This window comes from Myxocyprinus asiaticus, chromosome 9 (genome assembly GCF_019703515.2).
Source record: "Myxocyprinus asiaticus isolate MX2 ecotype Aquarium Trade chromosome 9, UBuf_Myxa_2, whole genome shotgun sequence".
NCBI classification, from domain to species: Eukaryota; Metazoa; Chordata; class Actinopteri; order Cypriniformes; family Catostomidae; genus Myxocyprinus; species Myxocyprinus asiaticus.
In genome coordinates, this window is record NC_059352.1 from 6,051,250 (window position 1) to 6,078,159 (window position 26,910).

Consider the following 26,910-nt stretch of genomic DNA (forward strand, 5'->3'; position numbering starts at 1 on the left):
CTGTACTGTGACAGACATCTGCGGTGTTGTTAGAGCGTGTTTTATATTATGTTAATTGTGTATGTGATATAAATGACTGTATAGTCACATTAGTGTGTGTCTACCTATTGAAAATAGGGTTTTATGACGAATCATGAAATATGGAACCCAATAGCATTTGTGCAATGCAAAGAGGAAAACACTATCCTCTCAGCTTGCCCTTCATTAGCCCTTCATTGAATGTACTCTGGCTTTTATGGTTCACTTTTGCACAGTGTCTAACCCAAAGAGACCTTCCACAAATGCAAAACTCATTTCTGAAACATAGGCGTGCCAATCCCTTGTCAGAATATCAACTTAATTGATTATATACTGTTACAATTTTTTATCAAAACTATGCAAGTGTTTCATTTTTCTCACTGAGAAGATACTGCTCTTATTTCCTCTACATGCTTGATAAATGTAGTATTGCATTGATTTTGCAAGATGTGAAGATTGATATTATTACTAGCTCATTTTTTCATGGCATTTAAGTACATATTCATGCAGAAATATGATAAACTTTGGGCCTAATCATACTTTGTAATCTGGAGTTTGTCTCAGTAATGGTGAGGGACCTAAGGTAAACATGGTTCACGTAAGCATGGGCTGTATTCAGAGCGGTTTAGAGACCTGGTTTCGCTTAAATGGCTTGTTCTTTATAACTGGCAAACTGCTCTTGGCTAACATCAGAAGTGTCCTGAAACATGTGATTATGGCTGCTTGAGTCAGTACTTCTCATACTCTGTTCTTGTGCATGCATTTACACTTAGCTTTTGGGTATTTGCAGTTGGTGTATAATACATAAATAAGATCCAAAAGTCTGAAACCTCATTGAAAATCATGGATCACCCCCAACCCTCCACCCCCATTTAAACCTGGAAATCAGCCTTATGCTCCAGCAAGACTTTATTTAAAAAAACAGATTCTATCCTACACCTGGAAATGCAGCAGAAACTGATTCCAGACCAGTAGCTCATTGGTCTTTTTGTGGTTGTGTTTTTCAGATTAGATATGAATGATTAGATTCTTGAAGTTTTCTGTTTGTTCTAATGAGGCACAGCATTTTTTTTTTCTTTGTATGATCAAAGGCAGTTTTATAGGTATACTCATTCTAACCAGTAGCAGCAATTTACTTGCACAATTACGCACATGCATTTCTTCTTTAAAACTGAGATGACCGTCTCCCTTAATTTCCTTTAAAAAAGTAATGAGGCATTAGAATAAGAAGAACAGCACAACAGGATAATAAATGTTCATTCTGTTTTAGCAGAACTCAGACATTGCGTTCACATGGAAATAGACGCTTTCACCTTGTCCAGTCCCCACTTGAGAGCCCATTAGTGTTGATTCCCAGAGCAAGTATTAAAAAAGGGAAAAACAGTCAAGTACTGGACCATCTGTTGAACTTTTTCTTGTGCTAAGTTACTGTGTCAGATCTCCTCTATTTGTTCTTGTTGATGTGAAGGACTTTCATATAGAATTTCAGTTGGTAGTTTCTGCCAGAATTTCCAACAGCACATTACACAATTGCAATAATCTGTGATGTGGAATAAAATTAATGCTTTTACAAGAAATCGAACAGATGGGAGTCTTGGTTACATTACTTTCATTTTTATCTATCTATCCATTTATTTATCTATCTGTCTGTCTGTCTGTCTGTCTACAGTATCTATTTATCTGTCTGTCTGTCTATTTTTAGGCTACTTTACAAAAAAATGTAGAGTCTATATATGTAGCTTGCTAGCTGTCTGTCGTTGCAAGCGTTATAAAATACAAAACCGATTCTTCATCCTTTAATCTTAACCACTTACAAAAAAAGCAAAAAGATTCTATGTGCTTAAATATTACCCAATCAGCTTCCTGTCTTCCAGGGTGGATTGTCCCCAGTCTCGAGCATTAGCCCACAGTTAGTTTGTTTATGTTAGCTCAGAGAGCGAGAGAGGAATCACAGTTCTGGCTGCACAGCTGCACTCCCCACCCGCCACAGGGTCAACAGGCACTCTCTGATTGGTTGCAGCTCTTTCTGCACTGCAAAGAAAACATGGTTGTTTTTCAGAGAAGCAGTAACTTTTGATAATTATAATTGATGGTAGAGTCTGGCTCAATCAAATATAGTCTTAACCCTTCCACCTTGGAGTAACAATAAACCCAGGATTAGAAAAAACTAATTAAGTCACAGTCATTTGGAGTGTCTCATTCGACTTTTCTCGTCTAAACAAACAAAAAACATTTTTGCAACAATCTCCCAAGTGTGTTTCACAGTGAGATCTACTGACATAGATGTTGGATAATTGCTTGTTTGAATACAGTGGAGTCCACATTGAAAATCTGGGATTCAAAAAACGTTTTTGGATTTTGAAACATTTGAATCTAAGAAACATTTTGATGTAAAATGAATAAGAAATATTTTAGATGTCTACACTATTTAGATTACTACTATTAAGTGCTAAAAAAAAGAAAAAAGTGTTCTCTTGTGAACAAAAGGTTTCTCACCAAAACCTTTTGCTTGCGTTCAGAAGACTTGGAATATTACACACAAGTCACATTGACTACTTTATGATACTTTTTTTTTTGTTGTCATTTATAAGCTTAAAATTCAAACGGGTTTACAATGACATTAAATTAAAATTTATACACAAAAAAAAAAAAAAAAAAAAAGCTAAATAGAAGTATTTTCACTAGAGATCTCAGACTTTTAACACTACTGTATGTGTGTTCTTTGTGCTGAGGCAAGTGGGTCCATAATGATGCAGTCACTTTGTGAAAAAACAAAAAAACAAAAACTATATAAACATGCACAATATACTCATAGGAACAACCCTTAAGCCATCAAAACAACCAGGTTCTAATCAATGGTAACCAAAAGGGGTCAAATAACATTTAAAAAAATAACAATAACAAGCGCATCAATTGAACATGTGTCCTTGCCTGAATAGATAAGAAACAATTGCATAACAGCTGTTATAAACACAATTAAATAAAAAGAACAAATGAACAAAGACTGGAGTGCATCATGGGAAATCAACTACCTCGGTACTAATAAAATGCCATCAAATGGTTGTAAACTACTGATAGCGTGTTGCGCAACCTCCGAGACATGGTTCTGGTCCCATAAAACCAGGAAGTAATCTTGTTGGCATAAACAATGGTGAACACAATTCGGATGATGCATGTTTGCTCCACTGATGGTTAGGTTTAGGGTTGGGGGTTGAGTTAGGGAGTTGAGTTAATAAAATATGCATTCCTGTTTAATGTATTACATCATAAAAGTACAGATTGCTTTTGGCACCACCTTGTGGACATTTTACCTGGAAACTGGAGCTCACACTTAAGAGAATGTTCAACAACACCTCCAGCTTCGGCTACTGGGGGCAGTGATTTTAATTTCAGTAAGCACAGATTGATTTCAGCAGCAAAACTTTTGACCTACTGTTGCAGAATTTACCACATGATCTGTCGGAAATTTTATATTCTTCTTTGTTTTCTGTGCTATGTTTGTGAAATAATCTGCTTATTATTTTTGGATGGACAGAAATTACAAAATCTACACACATTTTGCACTACTTTTTTGGGTGTTTTCTGTTCACTCATTCGTGGCCTGACTGTGACATTATTTTGAAAGAGTTTTTCCATGCTTTTCTATTATTGATATATTTTATTTCAGATAAACCTGTCAGTACACCATACATAAAAACAAAACCTGTGATATGTTGCTTTTTCATCATGCTGATAGTCAAAATTTAAGCCCATTATTCTAGCCATTGTAATAGTCAAAAATGCACCTAATATGCTATAATTACAGTATATATACACACTTATAAATACTTGTATAGTATTAGCCTATTCTGTTACAGTCTGATATTTGGATTGAATATTTGGATGCCTGGAATAAAAAAATAATAATAAAAAAAACAGTCAAATACACTACACATTACCAGATTAATCTATTAAGAAATAAAATCTTCACAAAAATACATAAGGTGGAAACATAATTCAGAGATGCATGTTGAATGTCATTGTTTATGGCTGATACATTTTCAGTCTTTTTCTGATTGCATTACCAGAAATGGTGATTTACAATAAAAGACTAAAATATGACATGATATAATATCCATTATTTCCTTTGCTGGTGACTCTTTTATTCATAGAGATTTTGATGGATTGCTTTCTCCCTGAAGACATTATCAGGCTGTGCTGCAATACATATATTAACGTTGACTGACAAATCGTACGTTGCACATCTTTTAACACAGCTTTGGATTTTAGATTTGTTTTTGTGTGCCTTCGTTTCTATAAACCTGTGTGCTCAGTCTTTGAAGCATCTCCATGATAAATTCATAAACAAAAGACTTGAAATCGTAAATGTGGCCTACCGCATTAAGTTCGGCTCTCTCTCTTTGGCTATTTAATAAATTCTAGTCTCAATACAGAAGCTAATTCTGGTAGTAAATGCAAAAAACTTTCTTTAAAAAATGCAACAATCGAGGTTACAATGAAGCACTCACAATGGAAGTGAATGGGGCAGAAATGTGAAGCTTATAATTTTATACAAGCACTTGCATTCATTTTTTTTTTTTTTTTTTTTTAAACTAGTGTATTATTTGAGCTGTAAAGTTGTCTATATAATTGTTTTTAAGGTCATTTTACTGTTTTATGGTTTGCGGTCTTACGTCGTCATGGCATCGAAGCTGTAAAATTAGATATGTCTTTACACAGAAAAGGTTAGTAAGTGATTTTATCACACTAAAATCATGTTAACACACATTTTGTTTACGTCTTGTGGCTATAATTTTAAAACAGTGAGTATTTTAATGTTTGCAGATTGGCCCCATTCACTTCCATTGTAAGTGCCTCAGTGTAACCCAGATTTGTGCTTTTTTCACAATTAATTTTTGTGGTAATCAACATTATGCCACAAATGCTTTTGATTGAGCTTAACTTGTACTGAACCTGGAATATTCCTTTCAGTATATACAGTAGGGTCCAAAATTCTAAGACAAACAATGAAAATCTGATTTTTTTTTTTTAAACCTTAAAATAAACAAAGAAAATGTATGATGTCAAATTGAATTAGAAATGTTTACAATTCTGCACTATTTTTTGTTGGCTAATTACCGTAAATAAGCAAATCTGAGACTTTGAGCATATTAACTCTTTTGTACAAAAGGTCAGATTTTACCTCTTCCACTGAAGAACACAATGCTTTTTGGAACATACTCAAATCATGCAGGATAACATAGATAATCAGGTTTTGCACAAACTTGTGGAGTCCATGCCAGCTCATGTGCATGCTGTCATTTAAGCAAAAGAGGGACATTAGAAATACCTCTAAAATGCATGCAAGTTTTTCAAATCAACTTTTCTTTAATGAGCCATGGTGTATGTGTCAATGAGAGCTATTTATGCAAACGTCGCTATCACTGAAGTCACCAGTGTCTGTGACAGTGTGGCAGCTCACCGTGGCCATGCTGGTAAAATGAGCAAAAGGATGTTCTCAGACTAAGGGCTATTTTTGGAGCATTCAATACAAGAGAATAGAGGCTGGATCTTTGGGTTCTTTGAAAGTTTTTGTGTGTGTGTGTGAGTGTGTAGATACTCAGAGACCCCACTCTGAATGTCTAAGCAACTGGGTTGTAGTGTATTCCTACATACACATTCAACAGGTTCTCCAAACACTTTAGCCATTAGGGGTACATAACATCCCTCTTTTTCTTCTTTTGATAGTATGTTTGTACAGTTCACCAATGAATTGAGATGGACAAGCTGGAAATATATGTGACCAGTCTGTTTTCTTTGCACCGCATTCCTCCTTCACTGTCAACAACATATTGTCACAATGGATTTAAACAGCTCAACCATCAACACAGTTGATTTTATGCACTGTTAATTCACCATTTACAGTACACTTACACTCTGAGGTCTTTTGGAAAGATCCCTGTAAAGCTTTGGAAAGCATAAAAAAAATCCCAAAGGGTCCTAATGATAATATATTAAAGGATTCAAATCAAATGAAAATGTAGATACAAATTCTGTTTGTGGCGACATTTTTGCAAAACGATATTACAGCAGTTCTAAGGTAAAATTTCTTCTGTGTGGTGCTAAAAGCAAGTTACATTTTCTTCCAAACAGATGAGATTTTGAAGGTTAATGCTCTATCGAGCATTAACAAAATTAAAATTTTGTTAAATCAACAAAACCGACCTCCCTACCCTAAACCTAACCGATAGTGTCATAAAAAGCAAACGTGACATGAAAAATCAATGCATTGTTTGGTGCTTCTATGACCCTTTCAGCTCATGTGTTGACTAGCATGCTCTTCAGGACTCGTACCCCGGTGCTTAACATCACAAGTGCCACTTTGACTCTAACAGTTGAGCTACCGTGCAATTAGATCACGCTTGAACAAGCTTGTGACGCTCCCGGCAAGATACCGCCCTAGGCGGCTGCCCATGTCGCCCATGCCTAAATCCGCCCCTGGCGATACGTATGACGAGCCACTTTAAATGTCCAATAGCAACATATTCCACATTGTTTAACATTATTCCAATAGGGTTCTGATAAAGATAGCACAATATCTAATAGGACTCTAAGAATCAAATAAAAATGACAAAAAATCCTGGAGGAATTGCAGTTTATCCAGTTGGATCTTATTTGATTCTTAGAGGATTCTTCTTTGATCCCATTATGATTATGATATACAAAATTAAGATGTTTATTATTATATGATTTTATGATACTAATTAGAATACTCTTCACGTTCCTTTAGAAAGCCTCTTTGGAAAAGAAACAATTCTTTAAAATAACATTGTCTGATACTTTTCTTGTAAAATGCCTTGTGGATTCTGATCTGGACTGCATCTTTTGTTAATTTTATAAGTGTGTAGTTTCTGTGCCACTAGCATCACCAAACAGAACTGCGAAAACAATGATTGTTTTCAAAGAGGTTTCCCGAACTCTCCCCCTGTCTTCAATTGGTCATCCAAACAGATAGTACCGCCCCAGACTCACCTGATTGGTTGCAATAGGCTGGTCAGAAACAAATTACTTATACATGTCTCTGCATTATAAGCTGGGATAAGAGAAAGTATTTTATCATAAAAAAATTGCACTTCAGTTTTAAATGCTCAAACTGACATTTGTGACTCTATTTAGATTTTTTTAGTGTGAAAGAAGGTGAGTGGTAGGGCAAAATGGACAGGCAGGTGGAAAAACCAATATGCCTCTTTGGAAAAGAAAAGGAAATTCCAAAAAGACTCACCAGAACAGACTTTGTCCATCTGCTTTTGATTTAAGACCTAGATGTGTGAGATGATTGTTACTAGAATTATTCCCTGTGGGTCAGCCCCGGTTCGACTCTATCTGCCCCTACACAAGCTAATATTTAGTACAGTTGGTCCAAGTATTAATACAAACCTTCAAGTCCAGGAAGTTCAAAAATGTCTCTGAGACTAAAGTAGTCCTGCTAAGTTTAGCTCAAACCTAGTCTTGTTAATCATGTTAGTCATGTTATTAATTTTGCTCCTTGGCCTTGACACCCTGTCGTGCCACACGGTGTCAAGCTGAGCCATGAAAGGTCAAGTCGTGTTTTGAAGCTGTGGGGCATGCCGAAGACTTAAAGCGGAAAGGTAACAGGATAAAATGAATCCAGAAGAAGACGGGTCTGTATAAATATCTCGTCTATCGAGCCATATTTCTCACACCTACAGATTTATGAAATGAAATCCTCAAAAGGATGTTTAATATTTTAAATGAAAGGATATTCTTAATGTTATCCCTAATAAAAATATCAGGATTTGTTTGCAGACATTAAACCTAAACAGTGGTTTAAAAAAAATGTTTATTAAAAAAAATGTTTTTAGAATTAAGCAATATTTGGGGAGAACACATTACTCCGTGCAGAAAGATAAACACTACTTCATGTAATGGGATGTTGTAAAATTGAGCAATGTTAAACAATGACTAATTTTAATACTTTGGACAATTTCATTTCCGAAACATATGCTTCTAGCTACGCAAACTCCATTTTGTGCGTTGTTGTGTTCCAAAATGTGTCAGACCGCAATTCATAACACAGCGCAAGTCATGGGCGCCTGCAGGATTTAATCTGAGGGTATGCACAGAAATCTGCATAGAGGTCTGCACGGGCTTTAAAATGAAACCCGAACCCGAACCGAACCCGGGACCGTGCGGCCCAACCCTACCCGGCCCGAACGATACCATCAGATTTTAAACCCGAACCTGACCCAAACCTAAAATCGCTTACTATCTAATTTCTTCTCGTAGTATCTTCTACTAGTATAGCTGTACAGTACTGAAACAGTAAACATAAACAGTTTTAACAAGGCATATCAGCCCCTTAGTACACTAGAGCAGAAGGGAAAAAAGCATTGCCCTACCATTTATTTTCTGAAACTTCACCTGGAGTGAATAATATGAAATCTGAAATAATATGAAACAATGCAACAGTCCCCTCTATGCAACCTGAACTTGTTCAGGTTGTTGAATCTTTGTGACAACTGCCCTAAAAACAATCTAGACATAGCGCAAAGAATGAAACAGTTGCCTCAACATGCATTTTTGAAAATTTTAATTTCTTTTTAAATTGACATGGTGTTTAAATAGTAACGGTCCTGCGCGAGATGCTGAAGAAAAAGCGAGACGCGGTGCAAATGTCAAAGACATTCATCCAGCAAGTGTATAAACAATGGGAAAACAGAACAGAAGTGTGCAAAAGCACATTTGGTGTGAACAGCCCCTAACTCGTCTGTTCGCGCATGTCTGTGAGTGAGAGTGCGTGCGCGAAACAAGATCAGTAGGCCTTTTTATTTTTTCATTAATTACAAACCTGAACCCGATCTGAAACCTGACGGGTTCTTGGGTCCCGTCAAGTATAAACCTTATACCTAGGGTGTCCGGGGGCATGCTCCCCCATGAGATTTGTTTTTGCAAAAAACAACACCAAAGCATTCAATTCTGGTGACTTTGAGATAAGCATTTATTTATTTTCTCGAGTATGAGTAGCGTTCATGTAACTATTGGCTAAAGCATTTCTTCCAGAAACCGTTCAGAACAAATGCGTTTTCGCGCTAAAAAAGCAAAATGCACCACAACGAATAAAGCAGAATGCAGGTGTATCGAGATGCATTTTTATCAGTTGAAGAAGTTCTTTTTAACTTGACACAGCATCTAAAAATGCAGCGCTCCAGTGAGAGATGCTAAATACACAATGAAACGTGACGCAGTTGTCAAAAGACATCCATCTAGCGAATGTTTATATGGAAAAGGATTGAAAAACAGCACGAGCGGATGCAAAAATACATTCAGATTGAACAGCCCCTTGTTCACATGACACAGCAGAAGTTTCTCAAAGTTACCTCTCAAAAAGACAGCCTTTTGTTTCAGTTGACTGTAGGTAAATTTACACTGCATCAACCACAGTATTCATAAATATCCCGATACTGTTTTTCTGTGTGAGAAACCGCTCCAAATGATTCAGTGAGAGAGCGCTTTGAACGAATTATACTGAATCACGAATCGATTGCTCGTTTGGGCAATTCACTGAAAAGAACCGACTCAAAAGAACTGTTCATTCGCAAACTGGGCATTGCTAGTTCTTTTTATAATACCGGACACATTTCATGAATGGTGAAATATTCTGAGAGTACACATTTTTCAGGTCAGTCAGAGCTCTCATGGTACAAACAGTGCGTATGGCCGTACAGCTGCAGGCGCCACTGGCGCATGTAGGTGTTGCATTATCAACGTTAAAACAATCTGTCCAAGTTTATTGCTGAGTTCAGAATGGCATACTACCCATACTACTCTTACTGCTTTTGCCATATATGTCTATGGCAGAAATAGTAAGAGTAGTATGGTAGTATGCAAATCTGAACTCAGCCTATCTGTCTGCATCCTGCAAGATAATAGGAACACCCACTACATGACACGCCCACTCCAAGTAACACCCTCCTTAGATCATAAAGCTAACTTGTCACAAATTTGCCACTGTTTATTTTCACATGCACGTGAGCTTTGCTGCCAAAGGTTTGCTGCAGCTTCACCACTAGTTGTGAAGAGCTGTAAACTTGTGGTAAATATTTGCAGCAAATCACAAGCTCATTTGCCTGTGAAAAATATTAGTGGCAAATTTACAGCACATCTGCAGCTAGTTTGCCAGAAAGATTTTTTGTAAGGGCTATTAAAATCCCATGCAATCGCTTTATGATCCCTGTTGTCTTAACTGTGTTTATATAACAAGAATAACTATTAAAATATATGTGACATATCATATTATTAAACCGGAGATATAAATGTTGGAATTAAACATTTCACTGTTCTCTTTTCTCCAGTTAGCTCACAAGCTAACCAGTTAGCCAATTAGCTTAGCATACAGCTAGCTTCTTCTACTCTTAATTTTCATGACAAATCTCCTCACTGTCGCCACCTAGTTATATAGATGATTCTAATTGATAGAGTTTTTAAGTTGTGGCATATGTAATAATTTCACACACTTCAAGTTTTAATCTTTGTGCTTAGGGTTAGGTTTAGGGGTAGGTTTGCTGCTGGACTCTAAATAAACAGAACAAACACATTGTATGAATGTGACATCCAACAGTTGCAAGACTTAAGCATTCGCTGTTTATTTGAAAGGGGGGTGTAACTAGTAGTGGGCGTGCCTTGAAGTGGGCGTGTCTTGTAGTGGTCTTGCAGGATGCAGACAGACCCTTCTCAATCTGTCCACTTCTATGGCAAGTTTCTTCTTTGAAGCCAACTACTGCCATGGCGAAGAAACAGTTTGAAAAGGATTTTGCTGAGCAAGTAATTTAAAGTCAATATATTTATAACAACTTGCCTGAATAATAACACATTCAGTTTAAGGTAACTCTATCGCCCCCTTGAGTCTTGAGGTTAATTACCGCCAGAGTAACGCAAGAACGCATGTTAAGCATGTTCAACCGGGCCTAATGTACATTTCTGCCCTAAGGTTTCAAACACAACCTTTGTCATTTGACTATCGCTACTGAATAAATATAAAATTTTATATTATTGTTCCTCAAAATCTTTTGGAATGATAATGAAAGCTATGTTTTGAATAGAAGACTAGCATACTGTTTACTGCATACTGCACAGTATGTTCAGTAATGTGTACTGCCTGCTATTTTATTACGAAACCGTATGCAATACGAAACGATAAACGTTTCAAATGGTATGACCTCATCACGTGGCATGTTAATTTCAGCAAGTGGTGTATAGTTATCATCTCAGAAATAAAGTTATTTTGGATTTTTACTTTTATAAAAAACTGCCTGACGAAGATCCCTTAACAAATCATGATTTAATAAAGATTTGCAAGCTAAATGACAGTGTACATGATTTATTCTAATCTATTCTCAATTTTGTTAGAGAGAAAAGAGTATATTAACTTTTGGCAGTCCAGTGAAGTAATTACTATGTTTTGAAAAACACACTACCATACTACTCTTTTGCAGTATGTAGTATGTACTGTATATTGTGCATAGTATGCAGATTTCTGCATGTATGGAACAGTATATACAGGTGCATCTCAATAAATTAGAATGTCGTGGAAAAGTTCATTTATTTCAGTAATTCAACTCAAATTGTGAAACTCGTGTATTAAATAAATTCAGTGCACACAGACTGAAGTAGTTTAAGTCTTTGGTTCTTTTAATTGTGATGATTTTGGCTCACATTTAACAAAAACCCACCAATTCACTATCTCAAAAAATTAGAATATGGTGACATGCCAATCAGCTAATCAACTCAAAACACCTGCAAAGGTTTCCTGAGCCTTCAAAATGGTCTCTCAGTTTGGTTCACTAGGCTACACAATCATGGGGAAGACTGCTGATCTGACAGTTGTCCAGAAGACAATCATTGACACCCTTCACAAGGAGGGTAAGCCACAAACATTCATTGCCAAAGAAGCTGGCTGTTCACAGAGTGCTGTATCCAAGCATGTTAACAGAAAGTTGAGTGGAAGGAAAAAATGTGGAAGAAAAAGATGCACAACCAACCGAGAGAACCGCAGCCTTACGATTGTCCAGCAAAATCGATTCAAGAATTTGGGTGAACTTCACAAGGAATGGACTGATGCTGGGGTCAAGGCATCAAGAGCCACCACACACAGACATGTCAAGGAATTTGGCTACAGTTGTCGTATTCCTCTTGTTAAGCCACTCCTGAACCACAGACAACGTCAGAGGCGTCTTACCTGGGCTAAGGAGAAGAAGAACTGGACTGTTGCCCAGTGGTCCAAAGTCCTCTTTTCAGATGAGAGCAAGTTTTGTATTTATTTTGGAAACCAAGGTCCTAGAGTCTGGAGGAAGGGTGGAGAAGCTCATAGCCCAAGTTGCTTGAAGTCCAGTGTTAAGTTTCCACAGTCCGTGATGATTTGGGGTGCAATGTCATCTGCTGGTGTTGGTCCATTGTGTTTTTTGAAAACCAAAGTCACTGCACCCGTTTACCAAGAAATTTGAGAGCACTTCATGCTTCCTTCTGCTGACCAGCTTTTTAAAAATGCTGATTTCATTTTCCAGCAGGATTTGGCACCTGCCCACACTGCCAAAAGCACCAAAAGTTGGTTAAATGACCATGGTGTTGGTGTGCTTGACTGGCCAGCAAACTCACCAGACCTGAACCCCATAGAGAATCTATGCGGTATTGTCAAGAGGAAAATGAGAAACAAGAGACCAAAAAATGCAGATGAGCTGAAGGCCAGTGTCAAAGAAACCTGGGTTTCCATACCACCTCAGCAGTGCCACAAACTGATCACCTCCATGCCACGCCGAATTGAGGCAGTAATTAAAGCAAAAAGAGCCCCTACCAAGTATTGAGTACATATACAGTAAATGAACATACTTTCCAGAAGGCCAACAATTCACTAAAAATGTTTTTTTTTATTGGTCTTATGATGTATTCTAATTTTTTGAGATAGTGAATTGGTGGGTTTTTGTTAAATGTGAGCCAAAATCATCACAATTAAAAGAACCAAAGACTTAAACTACTTCAGTCTGTGTGCATTGAATTTATTTAATACACGAGTTTCACAATTTGAGTTGAATTACTGAAATAAATGAACTTTTCCACGACATTCTAATTTATTGAGATGCACCTGTATACTGCATACTAGTAAACGTACTATGGTAGTTTGCTGTTTCTGTATACTGTAGCTATACAACGCATGTGTTTAATGTCACAGCTTGACCACCTGTGCTTGAAGCTGATGCTTATTGCTTTGCAAAACAGACAGAATATCAAATAAGGGTGGAAGACCCTTCTTATAGACCACACAGATTTTATAAAAAAAAATTCCATAAGGACCCTTGACAGAATGAGCGCTTTTCTCACACAAGCCTGTCAGAAATGTTTCTATATATCGAATTTCCTGCTTCAGTGCATACAAAAGATCAGTATCGCTATTATTACATAAAACATGGAAATAATCAAGATATATGTTCCCATTCACACACACAAAAAGACATTTCCCTCCACAGGTCATCTACACTGCAAGACCTAACTGGATATGATTTGTGGTAAAATCTGGTGCGCTAACCCCTAAAAACACTACAAAAAATGGTATGTGCTAAACTGAAGGGTGAACTTTCTGACGGGTAATATTTTAAAGCTGCCAACATGAATATAACAAAAGATTTTTAAAATTTTTATGAATAATGCAAAATCATGACCCAATAATCTACATAAGAACCCTCCTAGTTTACTCAATTGAATTCAATTTAATTTTATATTTGACTAAGGCAAACATTACTATTACTACTGCATGAATGATATCTCAAACCGTGCAACCTGTTGAGGGGAGGTGAGCTACATACGGGTCATATGGGTTTGGAACAGCATGAGGGTGAGTAAATGACTCAGTTTTGAGTGAACTATCGCTTTAAACATAATAATAACATTATATATTATAATATAATTTGTACAGATCTCAAGTATGGAGCTTACATTGAGAACACAAGCCATGCTTTCCTGATCCTCTGATTGACACTTTGATCAGTGATATATGATGAATTCATGACTTCCTGAGCAAAATACTGAACTTAAGCCAAAACCTCTGTCCACACATCAGTAACATATCTCCATAACTCATTCACTATCTGTAATTAATTACAGAAAGGTGTCAAGGAAAAAGTCCCTCAAGTCATTGAATTAAAAACGATCTTGGGATTTCCGGGCCTTGCGGAGAATGTCCAAGCAAATCTTGACGGGAGGAAAAATAAAACTCGAGTTACAAATCCTCCTCTATTTCAAAGTCATACTGTATGTTGTAATCTATTCTATTAACTAAAATCAAGCCTGATTTACTGACAAAATCCAGAAGGACATTAGCAATTTCAGACATTGCCATACTGAAATCTGATACAGTCAATATATTTAAAACATATAGTATACTGTATATAATATTGATGTTCAGATTTTTATTGATATAAAATAAGTCACAAATATTAAAAAAAAAAAAAAAAAAAATTTTTTTTAAAAGCGGACACACTTTTTTTCTTTTTGTAATATAAAGGTCACATTAAAACCAGGCTTTTATCATTTATTTTTTTGGTACTTTTTAAATGCATTTTATGTATAGATTTTAGCCTTGTACCATACAAAACAAAAAGTTAAACCATTTCAATATTTTTAGAGGGGAAATGATTTCTATAAATTTTTCAAAAATTACGGTGTCATTTCCACCACACCAAGTTGCTTGAGAGAAAAAATAAGACATGTTTGAAGAAAACAAAGAAAAATCAAGGTTAATATCACTTGGGAGCATAATATTTTAATTGTGGTCATTTCCAATCAAGCTGTAATTTTGCCAAATTATGTAAAAAAGTGTGAACATATGATTAAATTGTGTGTACGTAGGATACATAAAATCTTAGCTATGAAATTAGCATTAGCAAGACAAAGGCTTCTGCCATTTTATTTCAAAAAAGTTAAATATCATTTCTGGGGGCCTGGGTAGCTCAGCTAGTAAAGATGCTTACTACCACGCCTGGAGTCGCAAGTTCGAATCCAGAGCGTGCTGAGTAACTCCAGTCAGGCTTCCTAAGCAACCAATTGGCCTGGTTGAGTCATGTTGGGTTATCCTCCACGTGGTCACCATAATGTGGTTCTCTCTCTCGGTGGGGTGCATGGTGAGTTGTGCGTGGATGCCGCGGAGAATAGCGTGAGCCTCCACATGCACTAGGTCTCCGCAGTAACATGCTCAACATGCCATGTGATAAGATGCGCGAATTGATGGTCTCAGGCAGGGAGGCAGCTGAGATTCTTCCTCCACCACCCAGATTGAGGCGAGTCACTACGCCATCATAAAGACCTAGAGCGCATTGGGAATTCCAAATAGGGGAGAAAATCCACAAAAAAAAAATCACAGTATTCCATTATACACAATACAGAATTTGAGATGTGCTGGAAATGACGCCGTGGTGGGAATTTTCATGACTTTAAAAAAAAAAAAAAAAAAAAGCATGTATATACACTGTGTGACATTGTTAGAATACAGATTTGCCAATTTAGTGAGAGTGTGAAAAATGTTTTAACGAGACTTTACTTTCTTTAAGTCTACAGTTCTAAAAGTGACTGAAGTTGAAGAAACTTCAAATTTATCAATTTGCCATATATACAATTTCTGAATGGTGCTCTAATCTCCTTTTACACTAAGAGTGAGCGACATGGCATGACAAAACTAGAACTCTTGTTTTAATTAATGAAATCGAATCACAAGATTGTTTGATGACTGAACAGAGTCAAGCATGTGAAACAGGCTTAATATTGACAGCAATTACAGTCTTGTACCTTTTGTCTTTTTGTCCAATTTTCAGATATTTTTTTGCTTCAAACCAAAGTTTGGTTTGGTTAATGGCCTATGGAAAATATGAATGGGAAAAATACATCTGGAACCAAGATGGCTGGAAGAAGTGCGCGGGCACTGTTGCACTGCATTTTCAATTCAATAGATATTTGGTTATGCATTAAAATAAACCAATAGCCTGCACAACTTAATTGACATCAGCCGAAAAGAAAAACTGTTTCAGAGTTGGTCATTACATTTCAATGAAAGATTACAAAGATAAAAAATGTAATGTTTTGGAAGAAGGTGCACTGATGATCCGTACGCAATAAGAACAGAAATGTGTATTAAGAAACATTAAATCTTAATGTAAATCTAGTTACATGAAACCTTTTTTAACATGGAAATATTCAGCTACTCTGTTTGGAAATGTAAAAATAATAAAAGATTAATGCAAATTAAAGCCAATTTCCTGCCTTTGAGCACATGTGTCTTTCGTACATGAACTACAGCAAAACGCTACGGTCCATTAGTTTTAAACCAAACATTTTTCTTAGCATATTTCCCTCGCTGTTTAGATAAAGATTAGAGAAACCTCCCGTCTATTATGCTCAATAATCCTCATTAGGAAATGAATACCTTAGCTACGGGAAACCTTTTCAGTAATCCACTGCATTCCAGAACCCAGCTATAAACAAATTTTGCGGCTGTCATCCTGGGAGGGTTTGCTATGTATGTGTCTAGACATACCCCTGGAGACTAACAAGAAGAGAGAGTGGATTAAAAACTAAAGGTTATGCTGGGCCTGTATTAGAAAGAGTGCTGCGGGAAGTTGTTGATTGTTTTGATGGTTGGAGAGCTCTCGGGGTGTATGGTAGATGTCGGACTGAAAGGACTGAGATGGCAGAGGGCCCCAGAGCCAGGATTAGATGGGATTTTGTCTGTGTGGAGATATAGATGACCAGCAGGGAGACAAAAATACTTTCCAGCCCACACCCTCAGCTATTTGCCTTCGAATTTACTGATGTGTTATTTCTTCTAGTTGTTTAATTAGAAGGTTAATCAAGTCATCTTTCTACTTTCCTCCAATCTTAAAAAAATCGGTCACAACTGTTGGGTTCCTCAAGTAAAAAGCGAATAATTTTATTTTTCAATATACAAATGGATTTTTAACGATAACTTTTAAAGACAGACCTACCGTGAGCTCCAAGGTTGTTAATCGATAGTGTATGCTTCTGTTGAAGCCATCAGTCCACAGAAATCCAGAAAATTGCAGCAATCAAAGTGCGCCAAAAGAGCTCTGCAGCAAGTCTCCCTACACTCTTCAAACTACTTACTGTATATTATTGCATATATATGAATATTTTTCAATAAAATTCAAGTATATTGTTTCCATACTTCAAATAAATATTTTTTTATTTTTCCATCATTTTTAATTAGATTACATCAATGGCAGTGCTTTATGGGATTTTAGTTCTTGCCCTCATTAAAGATGTTAGGTAAACAGTCTTGTACCTTTTATCTTTTTGTCCAATTTTCAGATAATTTTTGGCTTTAAACCAAAGTTTGTAAAGTTGTGATTCACCTCAGAGCTGATTGGTTTGGTTAATGGCCTATGGAAAATATGAATTGGAAAAATACTTCCAGAACCAAGACAGCTGGAAGCAGTGGGCAGGCACTGTTGCATTGCATTACAACTTTTCAGTACTAAATAGATATTTGGTTGTGGATTAAAATAAACCAATAGCCGAACAGAAAAAATTGTTTCAGAGTCGGTCATTACATTTAATTGAAAGATTACAAAGATTAAAATTTGTATGTTTTGGAAGAAGTTGCACTGATGATCCGTGCACAATAAGACCAGAAATGTGTATTAAGAAAGTAAATGGGCTCAAGCTAACTTATTCCACAAAGAACCATATAACCACCTTAAGAAGAACTGGATATAACTAAAATCGTCTTTATAAGAAGAGGGTTCTTTGCCAAACCATTGAAGAACCTTTATTTATTAGAGTGTAAGGGTTCCCTCATTCTAAAACTTTCTGGTGGACAATTATTGAGAAGAATATTGGTTCTTTTGCTTATTACATGGAATTAATTTTTGAATGTAAAAGTTTCAAGGTTTGCATTTAAGCATTTAATCCTATTTCACCCATACCACGTGGGTGATGTAGCCTAGTGGTTCAGAATTGGGTTCATGGGCTGTTGAAAGAAAGGTTATAGGTTCAAACCCCTCAAGATGTCACTACCACAGTTGTGCCCTTGAGCAAAACACTTAACCCCAGGTTATTCTTTAGGGACTATCATTGTAATATATGTACTGTAAATCACATTTGGGCGGGGGGACAGCTAAATTACAAAGTAGTAACAAGTTTTAAAACATAAAATGACTCATTTTCATTGTGTGAGGCCATGCAGCACTAAGCTGAAGCTTATATTTGTTTATGGTGAAGCTTTTTCTGAGCAAAAGCAAAACGCAAACCATACAATTATGTAATCTGTTCTCTCAATGTGGGTCTCTGAATCTTTAACCAAACAAGCTGACACTTTCTAGCCAAAGTTATGTCTTCTAAACATTTGTGGTTGAGGTGAATGATCAAGGGATGATGTCATGAATTCATATGCTGTGACTCCATGCAGATCTCTATGACTCAACAGAGACAGTATAAAGATGAGTAAATGGACCACTAGAATAAGGGTTTCAACCCCCCAAAGTGCTTGTCACAATATTACAGGGATTTTGATTCATCCAACTGATTCGAGTCTTTTTGAATCTGTTCACCAATGAAATTGGTTCAGAGATGTGGTCAGTAACCATTTCTTTAGATCACATCTTTGAACCAGTAGGTGTAAAGTGTGTAATGTGTATTGCGTGAGTTTTTGAATCATTGATTCAACTGATTCGTTAAAAAACACTCATTCACAACCGAAAAAAATGGAAGTGAACAAAAATTATTTATTCACTTTAAAGAGTCGATCAACAACACAGATTTGTTCATGAACAAAACACTAGTGTTTTAGAAAAGTGAAAAAGATTAGACAAAACGATGAAAGGGTGATGAACATTACATAAAATAATGAATTACATCCACAGTGTGTGGTATGATTCACGGTGCATGCTTGGTTCAAAAGATTCTTTCAAAAATACTTTTTTAAAAAACATTAAAAGATTCTTTCAAAAACACAGTTTCATTCACGAAAAAAAAAAAAAAAAAACGACTAGTACAACAGTACATTAAATAACGAATTAATTCCGCAGTGTGTTGTATGTTCCGAGGTGCTTTCAAATGATTTCAAATTAATATGATAAATCTCTTGATGTTAAAAGAGTGTCTTTTCTGTCAGGGTTGGCAAACCAAAACCTACCGGTAATAATGACCAGCAAAACCACAGTGAGCAGCCATGTTTTCCAAACTCACTATATGGATTGATATGTCTTGTATTCTGTATGGAGACTAAGTTCCAATCAAAATGAGATGAAACATCTGGTTTTGGTTTGTGCTCGTAACACTGATCCAACTGAATCCAGATCAGTGTTCCCAAACTGTACTTGTCTTGTGTGATTTTAATCCAGGGCAGGAAGCTTGGGTCAATTGTGTCTTTGGGGAGTCAACAACAACAGAAGAAATCCCCACCTTTTGGTTTCATGTTTATGTTAATACATTTTTCTAAACCAACCATCATATGCATTAATTGTGAATATCAAAAGCAGAAGGGAGTGTGCCGGTGCACTGAATGGACTTAATATGGTTTGATATTAAAATGCAGTGTTTGGGAACTAACTGAAAGTAGCAACACTACTTAAAGGAATAGTCATGTAAAAATGAGAATAATGTTATTATTTTTATTATTTATTTTGTATACATTTTTTGGACTTTCTCCCCTTTTCTCCCCAATTTGGAATGCCCAATTCCCAATGTGCTCTAAGTCCTCATGGTGGCGTAGTGACTTGCCTGAATCCGGGTGGCGGAGGACGAATCTCAGTTGCCTCCGCATCTGAGACCGTCAATCCGCGCATCTTATCACGTGGCTTGTTGAGCGCGTTACTGCGGAGACATAGCGCGTGTGGAGGCTTCATGCTATTCTCCGCAGCATCCACGGAGCTCACCACATGCCCCACCGAGAGCGAGAACCAGACATTATAGCGACCACGAGGAGGTTACCCCATGTGACTCTACCCTCTCTAGCAACCGGGCCAATTTGGTTGCTTAGGAGACCTGGCTGGAGTCACTCAGCACGCCCTGGATTTGAACTCACGACTCCAGGGGTGGTAGTCAGAATAATGTTATTATTTACTCACCGTCATTGTTCGAAACCCGAAATGACTTTCTTTCAGTAACGACATACTTTTTCCAACAAATAGCAGTGCAGCACAACAAAACGGCACATTGTATTGCGTAATATGCTTTAAAGCCAAGAGAACTGAGGAAATAATTGAAAAAACACTCACCTAAACGGTCAACAATCAGTTTGTTCGGAATTTCGTGACCATGGCCACATTTTTGCAAACCAAAATTACGTGCTGTAGAACACATTCTGCAGCTGCAGTTTCCCAGTCAATGTCCAGCGGGGGGCACCAAAAGTGAGTGAAATTCCCTAACCTAAAACGTAAGACTAAAGCTAACTAATAGTGTCTTAAAAGCAAATGAGAGGTGAACAAAATAGACAACTTTTACCCTAAACCAACACCTAAACATAACCGATAGTATTAAAAGCAAATGTGACATGAAAAGCATAGTTTCTGAAGCAACCACGTCATTTCGTGTCACTTTTATGACACATTCGTCTTACGTGTCAGCTTGCGTCCTGATTGGGCTCAAACCATGGTCTTCCATGTCCAAAGTCAAACACTCTACCAGATGAACTACCGCAAAAGCTGATATTAGAATAAGTGTGTAAATGTAGGTGGGTCTGTAATACAAGCGTTAAAATGTATAATTTTTCAAAAGATGTGTTAGAGTAAAAGTTTTTCGATATCATAACATAGCAGTGTGTAAATGAAAGACCAAAAAATAAGTGTTTATAAAGTCATAATCAGCTGTTATACTCCTGATTTGTGTGACAGTGAAAATAACTTACAGTTGTTGTAGCACATCTAGTGTTAATTTCACCAGGAAACTGGCAAATGTAGAATGAGGCATGTAAAACTCAGTTTGCAAAAATGCAATTGTAGTAATGTTCATTCTATGTGACTACGTTGCAGTTAGGGTGTATATTTCTAGTTTTAGTTGTATTTAGTGTAAATTCATATATTCAAATTAAGTGCTGTTACATTTAATGAGACAGTTAATTCGTTCAAAACCAGAAAATGCAGCTCTGATTAATGGATTAAATGTATAGTTGTATATTTAAAAAGATGTTTCTCTTGACGTATATTTACTGTTGTTAGTCACTTTTTGTTTGTAGCTTGTAGTATAGCTAACTGCTTTATTCAAAAGAGTATCTTGACTGTATTTTAACTACTTTCGAATATAAGTAGCTTGTTGCTTAGGAAGTTACTGTTTCAAAGTAGCTTCCCCAAACACTGTTAAAATGTCACATTGACAAATTAGGAAGTCTCTCCATCAAACATATCTTTATACTGCATCTAAATTGCATACTGAACCCTCAGGGTTCAACCTGTTTATTTCCACTGGGATAAAATTATCCTTCATTAGTCCCTCTCTCAGGGTCGATGTGATTCTGGTGATGGCATATTTATTTTGCAGTCTGTTGGGACTAAGAAGGTTGCTATACAGCACCTTTGGTTGGCACTGGATCTTATCCCTGAGGAATCAAAGCTCACTGACAAGGGAGCAACACTGTGTTTGATCAAATTTTCGGCTCTTTCTCACTGTAACTGAAAGATGCTGAGGGCTTTTATCAGGCTTTGTTAATGTAAACAAAGATTTAGTTTAGGTTGTCAGAGCAGAAATGTTCACAGATCATTTGCTGTATTTAAGGATGACAGGTTAACAGCCAATACTTTGGCCAAAATGGTTGATTACTGATTTTTTTTTTTGTGTGTGTGTGTGTGTGTGTGTGTGGAAAACACAGAAGGAGATGTTTATCAGAATGGCCAAATGAAAGTAGACTGCAACCATACATATGAAGCTTCTAAAAGGACATAATAGCTCCACAAATGTATTCCATATACAGTTGAAGTCAGAAGTTTACATACACTTAGGTTGAAGTCATTAAAACTCATTTTTTAACCACTCCACAGATTTCATATTAGCAATCTATAGTTTTGCAAAGTCGTTTAGGACATCTACTTTGTGCATGACACAAGTAATTTTTCCAACAATTGTTTACAGACAGATTGTTGTAATTGACTATATCACAATTTCAGTGGGTCAGAAGTTTACATGCACTAAGTTAACTGTGCCTTTAAGCAGCTTGGAAAATTGCTTCAACCGTGAAGCATGGGGGTGGCAGCATCATGTTGTGGGGGTGCTTTGCTGCAGGAGGGACTGGTGCACTTCACAAAATAGATGGCATCATGAGGAAGGAAAATTATATGGATACATTGAAGCAACATCTCAAGACATCAGCCAGGAAGTTAAAGCTTGGTCGCAAATGGGCCTTCCAAATGGACAATGACCCCAAGCATACCTCTAGATTTGTGGCAAACTGGCTTAAGGACAACAAAGTCAATGTACTGGTGTGGCCATCACAAAGCCCTGACCTCAATCTGATAGAAAAATTGTGGGCAGAACTGAAAAAAGCATGTGCGAGCAAGTAGGCCTATAAACCTGACTCAGTTACACCAGTTCTGTCTGGAGGAATGGGCCAAAATTCCAGCAACTTATTATGAGAAGCTTGTGGAAGGCTACCCAAAACGTCTGACCCAAGTTAAACAATTTAAACTCAATGCTACCAAATACTAACAAAGTGTATGTAAACTTCTGACCCACTGGGAACGTGATGAAAGAAATAAAAGCTAAAATATATAATTCTCTCTACTATTATTCTGACATTTCACATTCTTAAAATAAAGTAGTGATCCTAACTGACCTAAGACAGGGAATGTTTTCTACTATTAAATGTCAGGAATTGTGAAACACTTTTAAATGTTTAAATGTATTTTGCTAAGGTGTATGTAAACTTCTGACTTCAACTGTAACTTGTGTACTAGAGGTCGACTGAGTGCATTTTGCTGATACCAATAACTATGGAGGTGGAAAAGGAAGATAACCGATTAATTGGCCGATAGTCTTAAAAATCAATTTAAAGAATGTTAAAAAAAATTCCAAAGAAATGAAAGTCCAAATGCAGTTTACTGTACAACCATAATCCCAATTATAACCAGAAAAAAGTAAGATTTAGTGCATAACTCTGTACATTTATCTATAAAAAGCCAGAAATACACAGGGGACTCTTATTTTGAAATGACAGAGACTTGACTCTGTTACAATGAAACACTAAGTATTTACCAAATTAAGCTTTTTATAACCTATATATTCACCAGATAAATATATACAGTAGGTTCCCTCGCTTTAATTTCAGAACATGGAGAAATAAAAAAAATAAAAATACTATCTGCAACTATGGGCATACATTTTAGCTGATAACCGATCGTTCCAAAAAGCAACTATCGGCACTGATTAATCATTAAAACCGATATATCGGTCTATCTCTATTGTGTACTGTATTCCAAATCGTCTGAAACCAAACAATAGTTTTGTGTGAGAAACAGACAGATATTTAAGGCAAGTGAAGGCTAAGAGACCGCAAGTCCACATTAAGTGCATCATTTGGAACAGAGACTGAGTCATTATTTGGTGAAAATCTTGCCTTAACTGTCAAATCTCGTTAACACTTGGCAGAATCACGAGACACACGATAAAGAATGAGGTTAAGGTACAGTTTCTCCTTTCCTTTATTTCTGGTTGTAACAAAAATGTACAGCAACTTCCTGTAAACTGTTTCTACAGAAAGATACAGTAATAATGCTGAAAATGACACAAATGTACTGTACATGTGCATTGTGCATGCAAAGAAGGTCTTGTTTATCACAATTTGCTAATCAATCTATCACTTGGTTGCCAACATTTTTGCAAAGTGCAAATTCATTTTAATCACCATGTCTCTCTGTTTCTCATTTGTTTTGTCAACAGTTAGAAAAATATATTCAGCAGAATGTAAAGACAGGGATGGTGCATATCCAAGCTGATGCAGTCCATAACCAGACAGCCACAATGCTGGAGATCGGCACCAACCTGCTCACACAGACTGCAGAGCAAACCAGGAAACTCAATGTAGTTGAAGCCAAGGTAATTGTATTTAACATCAGCAGTCACAACATGCAAAAAATGTGGAAAAGCAGATTTATGAGGATTATAGAATCATGGCATCATGACAATACTTAAGTCATATTAAATGATTTACTGTATGTTGACTATAACTGAGATTTGTATATATTAAATAAATTAGGGCTGTCAATTTAATGTGTTGATTTAGTATGATTCATTGAATGAAAAATGTATGCAATTATCATGCTCCCAACCCAAATATAAATTTGATGTACCTCCTTGATGCAATAGGGGGCAATCAGTGCTCCAGATGTACAGGCAACATGCCTCCTGAAACCAACAAGCAAGCAACTCAGCCTTCCACGCCCATTGTACAAAGATGCCTGGGTTTGTTCCTGGCAGGCAGCAGATGCCCTAACCCCGCCCCCATCCCTAATCTTAACCATGTAGAGCCTGTAAGGCTGAGTACCCTGCCAGGAACAACCTGAGGCACCTTTCTCCCATCGTGGCCTTCTACAGACATGCTTTTGCACACAAAAAGACAGTTGGACCGAGCTGGAATCTCCAGACACATTTTTCAAAGTTTCAAACTATAATTAACTTTGCACATCATCCTAAGGATTTTTTTGGAACTAGAGGATCTGCAAACTAGTGAGACGTGACACAATATATGTATATGCTGTAATGTATTTGAATTGTCTGAATTATAGTATTTGTTAAATATAGTTTTTATAATTAATTAAATTATTATATTCTAATTTACCTTTATTTGGGGGACTTCACTGTAAATATTGATATGTGATTAATTTAATTAAATAATTGGTACATTATATAATTCATTGAATTTGTTTACAAATTTTAATAGACAGCCCTTATATTTACCAAAGACAGTATTCCTGATCTAAATTAATCTCATCTTCTTTAAAGAACAGTTCACCCAAAAATTAAAGTTCTCTCATCATTTACTCACCCTCATGCCATCCCAGATGTGTATGACTTTCTTTCTTCTGCTGAACACAAATTAAGATTTTTAGAAAAATATTTCAGCTCTGCAGGCCCATACAATGCAAGTCAACAGGGTCCAAAACTTTGAAGCTCAAAAAGCATATAAAGGCAGCATAAAAGTAATCTATACCTTTAGAAGTGATATGATAGGTGTGGGTGAGAAACAGATCAAAATTTAAATCTTTTTTTACTATAAAATTTCCTCCCAGCCCAGTAGGTCACTTCTGAAGAAGTTTTAACCTGGATTTAACCACTGGAGTCATACAGTATGGATTACTTTTACGCTGCCTTCATGTGCTTTTTTGAACTTCAAAGTTTTGGACCATGTTGACTTGCATTGTATGGACCTACAGAGCTGAAATATTCTTCTAAAAATCTTAGTTTGTGTTTAGCAGAAGAAAGAAAGTCATACACATCTGGAATGGCATGAGGGTGAGTAAATGATGAGAGAATTTTCATTTTTGGGTGATCTAACCCTTTAATTCTTTGCTGTTTGAAGGTTATAAACCAGACATCAAGAATTGCAATCCAGTTATTGGAGAGTTCATTATCAACAAACAAACTGGAGAAGGAGCTCTTGACACAGATTACTGAAATTTCAAAACTTCGAGAGAAGAACAGGTAAGGTTTTATCTTTTATCATTTTAAGATTTTATCTTTGAACTGTCTTTAATTAAGCCAACAAATGTATTTAATATTATTAAATCAACCTAGCCAATTGGAAATAAAAATCACAAAAGAGATCTTTTTTTGTCTCGATTGTTTCTACTAGACAGCAATGAGATTAAATGGAGAGCAAACAGAGACATCTCAGATGTTTCTCCTGAGAAAATCTCACATGCTTTATCTCCTATATTGAGTTTCAGAAGAGATCTCAACAATGTCTCTGACACTAAATTCTGAAAATCAAAATTTTGAGATTTAAATATAAACATTTTTCATCAAATTCTTCCAAGACCAAATTATCTTAGCTATACTATCCACATAACTTTTATAGCTCTAGACTCTGTTTAGCAACAATTGTCTAATTTGTGTCTAGTTTAATTTCTCTTAAAAAAAATGTAGGAATATCTGAGACAAAATTAATACTTAAACATTACAGAGAACTCCATTATGGAATTTGACTCCGTTACGATCTTTTCCCTGGGGACAATCAACATTGGGTTTCGCCAATAAAACAAATTTTTAAGGGTCAGATCAGGTAAAAAACAAACAAACTCAAAGGTCACTTTTTACAATGTTGAGCAACTTTTGGCTGTCTCAGAGATCTTGTTGTGCTCAAAAACTGTATTTTCCCATACTCGTCCCGCTCTGAAGGAGTTGGAGAGCACGACAGGGGTGAAGCCTTTGTAAAGGGAAATAATCAGCCACTTAATTGATTGTTTATAATGTTTAATAACTCCGGAATAAGCACAGCACACAAAGCAGACCCCAGGCAAATTTCCTTTGCACACTTACAAAGACGGACAAAGGGTTTTCCCAGAAAGCTTTGTACTTGGCTCTCGCTAGATTAATCAGATAACGCTTGTTGTCATTCAACTTCGACGACCAGTTGAACTGTGTTGTAAGCAGTGTTTTGGTAGCTGTATGGGGGCATCAGATGCAATTATAATGGACCACTACATTACAGACAAGCCAAAGCTATTCAGTATTTCATGTTTGCTTGTATTGAGTGAGAACAGAGAGTTGTCGACCTTTCCAAGCCAACGTACAACTGTGCAAGCGAAAAGTGTTCATAATTGCTTGCAGAACTGATGCAAGTTTAGCCAGGGTCAGCTTAATAACATAATAGCCAACAAACAAACGTCCAGTAGATATACAGTACACCAC

General features: G+C 36.5%; 1 protein-coding gene across 1 annotated transcript in view; it reads left to right on the top strand.

Moving 5' to 3' along the window:
* The window catches only part of LOC127446431 (angiopoietin-4-like), a 60,922-nt gene that overhangs the window by 12,282 nt on the left and 21,730 nt on the right, over positions 1-26,910 (top strand). Inside the window, exons 2-3 of the mRNA XM_051707333.1 lie at positions 23,941-24,096; positions 25,580-25,701. Coding sequence (XP_051563293.1) covers positions 23,941-24,096; positions 25,580-25,701 — 278 coding nt within the window. The remainder of the gene's footprint in view (positions 1-23,940; positions 24,097-25,579; positions 25,702-26,910) is intronic.